At 43.3% G+C, this 9,747-nt stretch overlaps 5 protein-coding genes across 5 annotated transcripts; 2 read left to right on the plus strand and 3 right to left on the minus strand.

Annotated features, from left to right (window-relative positions):
• Positions 1-55: 55 nt before the first annotated feature.
• On the minus strand, positions 56-1,478 carry EV420DRAFT_1592664 (uncharacterized protein). Its single transcript, XM_060474940.1, has 3 exons — positions 1,409-1,478; positions 584-1,359; positions 56-526 (listed from the first exon to the last, which is right to left on the minus strand). Exons 1-3 carry the CDS (start codon positions 1,455-1,457, stop codon positions 281-283), a joined length of 1,071 nt encoding a protein of 356 aa, XP_060322049.1. The 5' UTR covers positions 1,458-1,478; the 3' UTR covers positions 56-280.
• A 279-nt stretch (positions 1,479-1,757) lies between these two features.
• Positions 1,758-2,006, minus strand: EV420DRAFT_1224003 (uncharacterized protein; the record flags this gene model as incomplete). Its single annotated transcript, XM_060466492.1, has 2 exons — positions 1,758-1,842; positions 1,891-2,006. Coding segments are annotated over 2 exons (201 nt in total), but the record flags the coding sequence as incomplete, so codon positions are not given.
• A 405-nt stretch (positions 2,007-2,411) lies between these two features.
• Positions 2,412-3,894, plus strand: EV420DRAFT_1487903 (uncharacterized protein; the record flags this gene model as incomplete). Its single annotated transcript, XM_060470578.1, has 8 exons — positions 2,412-2,456; positions 2,509-2,638; positions 2,669-2,811; positions 3,120-3,284; positions 3,331-3,456; positions 3,515-3,619; positions 3,650-3,811; positions 3,856-3,894. 8 exons carry the CDS (start codon positions 2,412-2,414, stop codon positions 3,892-3,894), a joined length of 915 nt encoding a protein of 304 aa, XP_060322051.1.
• Positions 3,895-5,179: 1,285 nt separating this feature from the next.
• EV420DRAFT_1487904 (uncharacterized protein) lies at positions 5,180-7,756 on the minus strand (the record flags this gene model as incomplete). The annotated part of the gene is made up of 8 exons (XM_060470579.1): positions 5,180-5,213; positions 5,468-5,604; positions 5,668-5,704; positions 5,946-6,212; positions 6,925-6,955; positions 7,161-7,186; positions 7,466-7,540; positions 7,737-7,756. The coding sequence occupies 8 exons, from the start codon at positions 7,754-7,756 to the stop codon at positions 5,180-5,182; spliced, it is 627 nt and encodes a 208-aa protein (XP_060322052.1).
• A 745-nt stretch (positions 7,757-8,501) lies between these two features.
• EV420DRAFT_1487905 (uncharacterized protein) lies at positions 8,502-9,492 on the plus strand (the record flags this gene model as incomplete). Its single annotated transcript, XM_060470580.1, has 4 exons — positions 8,502-8,686; positions 8,737-9,081; positions 9,111-9,280; positions 9,332-9,492. 4 exons carry the CDS (start codon positions 8,502-8,504, stop codon positions 9,490-9,492), a joined length of 861 nt encoding a protein of 286 aa, XP_060322053.1.
• Positions 9,493-9,747: the final 255 nt, after the last annotated feature.

Here is a 9,747-nt window from a genome sequence, read left to right on the forward strand (position 1 = left end):
CGCAAATCGGCTTTGGATCATACCGTAAGAATACTCACTAGCACCGAAGTCGAAACCTAGCAGATGTCTGTTTTATTACAACTCGACAGATGAAGAGTACAAGAGAGGCATCTTATATACGTACAGGGCGTTCGGTCTATTGGTGACTATCAAGACTGGAACTGCACGCGGAGAAATAATATATGCTACAGAGCTGTATGACCGGGTATAAAAAATCATGAAACCATATCAAAAAGAGAAGAACTGGCGCTCAGGATGGTTGTCTATTGTAGACTGACGATCACAGCTGATGCTGACCGTATAAACCATCCCAAGTGTTCTCAGCAGGGAGCTCATAATAAGTGGATGGTCCTCCATCATGGGTGGGCGCTCTTCCATGGTTGTTGGACCCTGCGTCGTGATTGGATGATCCTATTTCCGCGAAGGACGAAGAGGATGCATACGTGGTCGAAGGCTCTCCCCAGCCGTTGTTGTGGTTGTATGTGTTCCCGTCATGCTGGTGATGGGTAAACGATGCAGTGGTGGGCTATAAACTATCATGTAAGAGGCGGTTTCAATACAGAGAAGATGTGAATCAACGAACGTTCGGGCGATGAACGACGGGCGCAGCAGCAGGAGCGGAAGGAAGATATTGGGGGATCACAGCTTGGTTCATTACTGCGAAACTTTGGCCGGAGACGTCGTGGTAGTAGGAAACAGGGTTATGGATCTGAGAGTCAGAACTCTCAGCAAAGGCAGCAGGGACAGGCGGCCACTGCTGAGAAGTTTGCATGCTCTGTGTAGCACGCCCGTGCTGGACGTCAGTCATGCCTTGTCCTTGAGTCGCGTGGACATCGTGGGTTATCGTATCAGTGTTCGTCATGAAAAAAGGGGGATATTGAATACGAGGGATCTCAGGCGCAGCAGTGGGAGTACGGTAGAAGAAAGATTGTGCATCCATGCCTTGGGCAACTGACCCGTACGGTAGATTGGCTACCGACAGAGAAGGGATCATCCTGCGCCCTCCGTCGTTCTTCGAGCCCTTATCCCCAGTAGAACCGCGACGCTGCAACGCGTGAGTAGACTTTCCAAGTTCATACGCCTCTTTCTCCAACTTAGCTATCGTTTTGTAGAAGAGCCGTTCCTCCTCTGAAAGTTCATGCCAAGCGTCGCTAGCGAGTCGGCTGACTTCAGCTTCGTTACTTGGAAGAAGGACCTTGTATGTAGCGAAGAATATATCCCGGAATATGGTGGAGGGGTTCCGTGGACGACGACCACGGATTTGATACGGCTGAGTGGCAGCGAAAGAGGGGACAGGCGCAGCCGTACGTGAGGCGGGCGGGGCCAGGGCCAACGTGCCATTGTGAGCCAGTAAAAGATCTGAGCAAAGTCAAAAAGATGCAAGGGGCATTGGAAATTGGTCACTGACTATTCGGAAAAGAATCATAATGAAGCGCTCCGGGATGCGCGTGAGCCATATGAAATAACGAGTAAGGCCGCGAGCGGCAAAGCCCGCTACCTTACATAACCTCTTTCTGATTTTTTTTTCGCAGCATGCAGGGTATGTTAGCATTATGCATGTTCATTGAAAATGTGGATGGAAAAATACAAGTACGAAAAAGCTTTATCTTTCAAACTTCAAACTCTGTTTTTTGCATTTGTCCTCCAATTTCTGAACAGAGGAGCATCTGTGCGATAGTTGCTTTCAAGGACAATGGCGTACTTACATTCGAGCATGACATCGATCGTATCTAGATGACATCAATATAGTTATATTTTACGGTGTCGAGTGTACCTCCGTTCTCCATCTCATACGTATTTGGCATGTTGTGGGGGTTCAGACGTTGTCCTTCGTATATAAATCTACCATTCAAACATGAGTAACACCTCGGAATTATAATTGTTACCTACTTTAATTCATCTACTTCCTTTCCGATAGTCTCGGCATAGACATAGAATAGCTTCCGTAAAGATGTGGTAGTTTTGAGCTTAAATATGTGTTCGTATCCAGTGGAGGCAGCTATCTGATCGAGAGTTGAGTGTAATGTTACACAGCGACCAAATCCATATCTCGCCTTTATAGTTATAGGACTCGAATCCGGGAGTGTTTGTACGTCATTAATTTCGATTTTGGGGGGAGGCGTTAAATGAGAGGAAGCTGCGAAGACTGACATGTAGGCGACGTCTGTCTGAAGGGTAGTAGAACATAGTTTTGTATGTGGTGGGACAAGACCTAACGGCGGAGCAATGTAAAACGGTTTCGGTATTGTTAGAGATATTTTTCATTCTTGTGATATCATATTCGTTCTCGTGACATTGGAGGTTTTCATTCTTGTTTTGAGACTCTCGTATAAAGAAAGTCTCAGATTTTGTGAATCACAGTGCTGATAAGGTGGCCAACTCGCACCGGGTAGGAATATACCTACTCTACAATGGACGAACAGTTCAGCAAAAAAGCCAAAGTCATCCTCAAATCAGTCAGCTTGCTATATTTTTCACAATATTTAATGGCACTAAGTTTATGGATAGGGAAGACCATACTTTTGGGCCGCTTTTTTTGAACATCGAAGCATTACTTTCACACTGGTTCCCATTCCGTTAATTGAATCCGCCCAGGAGTATCAAACCCGTGACGATGTTGATGTTGATTACTGGTTGGGTCATGCATGAACCATGGGAGGTGTGATAGATACGAATGTTGGGATGAAGGAATTGGAGGACGTATTCATGGTTCATTATGTTCCTCATATGCAGTGGAATGGGAGAGACCACAACATGGCATTACAGTTGATGGGTTTGTATGGGGAGGGAAATCTGTTAATTATGAAGCTGGTACGCGGTGATGAAGGGAGTTCATTTGAAATTGGACACCTTTTTCCAGGGGATGATTTGATACAGATGCCTATGTATTTGAGATGGTCAGTCTATTTTGCTATCCATTTCAATCGTGCAAGTGACCTTTTTTGTAATCAGGTGGTTGAAGGTGGGGAGATTTCTTTTTTGAGATGGGTTGTATTGTGCCTACTTAGAGAAAGTGAGACATTTCGGTAGATAAATGTTGTGGAAAGCCAAAAAACTGTACCATCATGGATATGGATAAAGCTCAAACTCTTGATTGCATCGTCCGTTCTTTTTATCAGCATTCCCAAACCGCCATTGCGCACCTTGTATATGAAAAGGACCTTTATGTTCATGAGGAAAACACCACGACCAGTGCATATTACCACAATGTCGAACACACCATGTATCAGGGCGCACTCCTCGGACAATTGCACTTTGGGATGTGCATGTTGGGAGATGTACTCGTAAGTCGGTGCAGAAACACTGCATTCATGACTCACGTATTGGTAGTTCCCCATGATGCATAATAATCATTGGCTTCGTTTGGGACCGACCTTGAGGGACAGCAGCGGAGAAATTTTATTCAATGCACAAGTTAACACTTTGAGCGGGTTGTTTCTAAGGGATCAGAACAAGGTTAGTTTATTTATAGTATGTTAATGGTGACCAAGCTGAGGACTCAAACATGATATAGAATCTGTCTTCTCGAGGTTGGATTTTCGAGGATGAGGGTCATAAGCAATACTTGATGCTTTACGCGGATCTGCAAGTTGTCATGAGTTTTGTCCTTCATAATATTGTCAGTTGTACAACACTTACAATTTCCTAGTCAGTAGATGCACCAGGATGTCGGTTACCTGATTCGTCCAATGAAATGGGGTCTCAAATTCATTTGCCCATGACAGAAGATATGTTGAGCGAGTCAGCTGATTTTCCAGTCCGTGTTTTAGTGACTTTGAAGAAGCACTTGTCTGCATCAAGTCGATGCGAAGTATGTATCTCTAGATGTCTAAAGACTGCTGATGTTTTGACCAGCCATTCCTAGGTCTTCGTGTTACACGTCGAGGAGCTTGAGATCATTCCGTTTTGAGCATTACATTTTGAACACGTCATTTTAAACATGTGATTTTGTAATATTAAAAATAGTTTCATGTTTTCGGCCCATTCTCCGATGTTCACTATCCAATTTATTTACATTAAGTTTGACTATGAGCCATGTGTAGCACGTCAATGACAACAAGAATTCTGGCAAATAATACCTAATGACCACTTATAATGAAGGGAGGATGGGGGTAAGAGTTCGTCCATACCAGCTTTTACACCTCTCCAGCCTCCCCAATGAAGAATGCCTACATCTCTGAGTCCTCATAATGACCACATGAGCTCCGGGCACTCAATGCCGCACTCTTTATCGTCGCGTTTACTGTTTTCATATAGCGTTAATTTTTGCTCGGCGAGGCGCCTTCATTGGCATGGCATAACACTCTGTGGGGGATTTAGTACAGGACCACCTTGTGGTGCATGCCACGCATTTACTGTGGCCCTGGTCAACATAATTACAGGGTATAGACAATATATATGGCTGGATGTGATAACGTTCATTTGACTTGATGCCTCGGATGTCAGGATGGGAGCAAAAATCGATCGAGAATTGCTTTCTGTGATAATAAATGCTGTCTGGACTAGAATCAGTTCCTGAAGTAGGATCAAGGTACAGTTAGAGACCATTACCTGAAAAACGGAATGCTGATACATAGTGACTGAGCTAGCCCCCATTTGGCAATGACGATAATCCAAGCCATCAATAGACTTGCGAAGCTTGAAGGCATGATCACGACAGAAAATGATCCAGGATGCATACATCCCATTCGGTGTTATGATATTCAAATTATTTGTTTTCCAGTTGCAAGCTGGAGTAAGAACCTGTAACACCACGGAACCAACAACTGATGCGCCTCATGTAATCGAGTGTGTGTGAAGAAATGGGCTAGGATAGATGGTGGCATGAAATGAGTGAGAAAGGACCGTAGCCATGTGGTGACGATGCAACGGACAAGATGACGAAAAGTACGACTGCAGGAGACAATCGTGCGAGGGATATTATGTCGCTATATGTCAGAGGAACTGTAAGACTAGTTCTTCGGTTAGCTATGAAGTCATTGATCTTTTTATAATTAAGATCAACTGGCCAAACACAACTTGTACAAGTGGAAAAGGAGGATGTCATGGCGCAAAAAAAGAAAATATCATTTGCTCCCTGTGGTTCTGAATGGTATGCGAAGGTAAAGGGTGACAGTGCTCATCAATGAAAGAGACGGATGGATGCTCCAATCTTATTTTCTGTAACTCGTGTTCATATTTATGTCGCGATGTCTCGATTCAGCTTGGTAGTTCTATATATGTAGGATCAAGGGTTCATTAATAAAGGTAACGACCCTTACCAAATAGCAAGTGAGAACTGCTTTGAGTGGCTCGCAATAGTATAGGACATCCTTGTGAATGAGACACTGGCATTCACAAGTGAACGCGTCAGCTGAGGAGGTAGGAGAACTAGCAAGACATGGGGCATATTTCCAAAATGGACAAGGATTATTTGATGGATCTAAAAATAAACGACTTGGACAGGTGTAAAGGTAGGTAAACTTACTTTGGAGGGTCGGAATCAGGACCGGCATAAGTCGGTGGAGACTGATGCATAGTTATGTAGTCGGTTTCGATCCTTTTGATAAGCATCTCATCGTTGAGAAGATCATCGATGGAAAGGGGAGGGTTGTATGGGGTTTTCTTTCAAAAATGAAATGGGGTGATGTGGTTGCATGGGTACGAGACAACAAGAATCCTACTGACCTGAGTGGATGGTATTTTATATCGGATTGCACATTTACTAAGATATCTAGCAGTTTCATGAAACAAGGGGATAAGTAACGCGAGGATAGGCATTACGATCAGTATATGATGCAAGTCATGAAGAAGGAACGAACCAGGCCGATTGATGCTGATTTTGTAGTCCGTCTTTTAGCTGAGTTGTTTTCGCTTCAAACAAATGTATCGTCAAACAAAAACAGGGTTGCATTTAACTGAGGCATTAAGTAGTAGTAATACAATTTGAAGTACAAATGAATTACATTACAGGACCAGAAGGTAGCACAGAAACAGGAATATCAGTTATGTCACCAGAATATCTTTCCATTACATGAGTGTCATCCACTCCAAGAGGAGTCTCATCTCCAAAATCTTCATAGAAAGAATCGAAAGGTGCTTGTGCGTCTTTACTGTCCTGAGTTTCCAAGTGAATGGCGAATTGTACATTGAGAGAGATGCATTCGACATCCTCGCAGGACCGATATCCACCAATCATAAGACTACTAACGCGTAGTCCCCAAACTTGATATCTGCCAAGGGAAGAGCAGGATAATGCGTCAACGCAAACTTCGAATGGCCCAAAAACATGGGAACTTTGTGAACATCAGACTGATGGAAAAGCAGCGCAGATAATCCCTATATACCTTCATGGTTCCAGGCACGGATCGCTAAGCAGGGTATAACGATTAATACGAGTGTGATTAGCAACATATTGGTAACCACTCATGTGGTCCATGACTCTCACCATTCATTGGCACCGGGGTCGAACCTTTGGCTCTTTCTGTCCTGATAAAAATTAAAACCAGTTTAACTTAATAGACTGGTCGAAAGACAACCTTCCATGGGTTTCTGGTAGGAAGAAATGGTTAATCCATCTTTGTATACACTGAAAAGGTTGTTGAAAGCGCAATATCTGGAATATAACTGCTACACATCGGGGTAGAAGGCGATCCAGTGGTTGAATGTTGATCTCTTTGTTGTATTCTCCGTTCTCCAGACTGCAATGCGTTACCCGTCCTACCATGTAGAAGCTAGCATCCGCATTATCAGAAGCGCGTACAATCTTGCGACCGTCGTGGGAACTTGTTCATGACACTGTAACGAAAAATTCCTCGCGGCTGCACTGAAAATAAATTGTATAGGATGGTTCCTTCCGCTGTGAGAGCATATTCAAGATGCGTCTGTACAAGTTTCAGTATATTCAGAATAATGTAACCTATATCAAAAGCACGAATGACTCACTCTGCCTTGTTTTCATTACCGCCAAGATGATCTGCAAGGACGAACGGAGTGATGGGGGTATGGGCGTAGGATCGGCTGTATGATATTCCCAACTCGCGAACGTGTGGCAAAATCATCACAGGTTTACTCGACACAACGAATGGAAGAAAGAGTTGAGGTTACTGTGATCAACAATAAGCAGATGACTGAAGAAAGCGAAAGCTTACGGTTGGATTACAGGAGTCGGGATCGCTTACGTTTGTTCTCTGCATCCTTTTTATCGCTACAAAGCACGATCAGACAACTACTATTTCCAGAAGTGAATCTCTTACTGTTTTTCTGGCATGGCATCTGTCTTCGATGATGTCGGCACTTTCCCTGTATTTGTGAGGGTCACTGTCAGTATTGCGTTAGAGGGGGCGAACTCTCAAACCACAAAATACAAACCTTTTCACATCTCATCTTGGACGGGAAGGGGCTCGATAGGAATCGAGGAAGTTGGGTTGCTGTGGAACGTCATTCAATGTACTGAAAAGAAAAAAATACGAAATAGTATTGATACTTCTCGGTATGTGCGATGGTAACGACCGATTCAGATTTGTTGGTATCCAAAAGGGTACTGTCCAAAGCAGATCCACTGTAGTAAAATGTATGAACATTGATTTGAGACGATTTACGCTAAAATCACTCATGACACAGATATATCTACTTTCGGTTGCTTTGATTCATTCTCCATGGGAGGAGGCGTATCAGCGTCACGTTTAGTGGGAGAAACCCTGGGTGGTCCATAAGAATCTGATAGGAATGAGGCGAAAGGAAGCGATCACACTCACTTGGAATTCTTTTTGTGCATTTTTGATGTAGTTATAGTTTGTACGAGTGGGATCCTAACGAAGATGAGCTCATAGTGGTACCCCTGCTTTTATGCATGTACATAACAAGAGAGGTGGAACATTAGCTATCATGTTCCTGTGGGTAACTTAACATAAAAACATGCGATTTCAGAATTCAATAATAATTCTGAGGTGTTTAGGAAGGGACAAGAAAGAAATGGCTCACCAGATATATCATGTGGAAAATCAGATGTTGATTCAAGAAGCTGAATGACGGTACAAAGATATCGTTGAATTCATAGCTAGATTGAATGTGTTTGTTGTCAGGTCATGCAAACTATAGTCGAACGATGAAACAATTCAAGGATTTTTTTACTGGTAAATGTGGGCATCATCGTAGTCCAATTTTGTCTGTGTGGTATGCTCCAAGTGAGACAGCGGGTAAAACACAAAGCCATTATGCGAGTCAGCTGGTAGTAGGCGAGTGGTAAGAGGCTCAAATACAAGAGTGATGGATGGAAAACGATGGTCATCTGGAAAGTATACTTTCAATTTATCCTCACACGTTCATTGATATGTACAAACCTCTGACATTAATGCCCTTATCTTGTACCCCATGAGTCGACCTGGCACAGTTGAAGGAGGTTGTGAAGCAAATGGACATTCATACATAATAAGTTCAACTCGGGCTGAATAGACACTGCTCACGTGCTGATGCAGTACTTGCTAATGCATGTTGCGCAAGTCAGAGAGTATGGATGCTCGATGGCAATTGGCGACATACGCGATGAAGCATTAATCGATAATGCTTTCATTGTCAACACGAACACTTCCGATGAATTCGCGTACCTTGTTTGGAAGGACTCTCAGGAGGAAGTTGTACTGCAAGTGGAAGGCATTTTAGCAGAAGCTCATCACCCACCTGTTATTGGCAACGAAATGGAATACTCGTTAGTATTCTTTTTAGTCTAGGATTCAGCATATTTCTAATAACAGGCAGTGGGAAATTGAACGACCTCATGCAATCAGTTGTTATTGTCAGTAGCAGTCAAGACGACACGTTCAGTCGAGCCATTCAGGGAATCGAAGCCATAAATGCGTTCATGGCCCGGTTCAATGTCAAAGTCAATATGATGAATAACTTCGTATTGGGCAATCTGAAAGCTATTCGCGGACAAACTCGATTGTTAATGCCTGTGGGCAAGGCTCGGATGTCGACAGTTGATATTTCTTCAATCGACTATGGGAATGTATTGAAAAATATGATGACCCAAGGATCCCATCAATATACAGAGGACAACGTGGTGTCGTATTTGAAGTGGGGGCCTACCACTGGTGGTGAAATGTACGTGTTATTTATGTATCCCATGTTAGACATATATTGAGTACTCTTCAGTTTCGTGTCGGACATGAATCCAGCTCTGCTGAAACCTGGGCACATCGTGGATCTGGGCTTATCATTCAGATTGATAAAAATGCCGCGTCGAGTACAATTTCAAGCATGACTCGACTCTTGTACGGCCATCGAATGGGGAGGCATCAAGGTACAGTGTAATTTTTAATGCAGTAAACCAAATCTAATGCACTCAATGAAGATTCTAAAAACAATTTCAAGGATGCAAACAAAAGAAGATGGCCCAGTACAAGGACCTCCCAAGAAACGTTTGCGGTGTCAAAAGGATGTAGCATGAAAATGGGGGTGGTGGACACCAAGATGGATGGCATTTCTAACATGATGGTGCATATGAAGACCTAGTATATTCCAAAGAAGACTGATTGAACATGCGTATTTTAATGTGTATAATAAGACCCGTGGATAATGTAAAGATTAGTTACGTTTAGTTACGCGGTAGTGTCATCATTATCAGTGTGTACATTAACAGTGATCCTGGAACTGTCCACGATGAGAACAGGTAAATAAGGTTATTCCACATCATGCGAATGTGTATGTCCTCCGCACCCGGATTGCCATATATGTCGATGTCGATGTCGGTTAATGCAGGAAACAAGA

The sequence above is a fragment of the Desarmillaria tabescens genome, assembly GCF_030435595.1.
Source record: "Desarmillaria tabescens strain CCBAS 213 chromosome Unknown EV420scaffold_144, whole genome shotgun sequence".
NCBI classification, from domain to species: Eukaryota; Fungi; Basidiomycota; class Agaricomycetes; order Agaricales; family Physalacriaceae; genus Desarmillaria; species Desarmillaria tabescens.

Excerpts from the sequence above, each read along its gene's own strand:
- EV420DRAFT_1592664 (XM_060474940.1), bottom strand. The coding sequence starts at position 1,457 with ATGGCTCACGCGCATCCCGGAGCGCTTCATTATGATTCTTTTCCGAAT. Across the intron at positions 1,360-1,408 it reads TTATGATTCTTTTCCGAATA|ATCTTTTACTGGCTCACAAT; the intron begins GTCAGTGACCAA and ends GACTTTGCTCAG. Across the intron at positions 527-583 it reads CCGTCGTTCATCGCCCGAAC|CCCACCACTGCATCGTTTAC; the intron begins GTTCGTTGATTC and ends GATAGTTTATAG.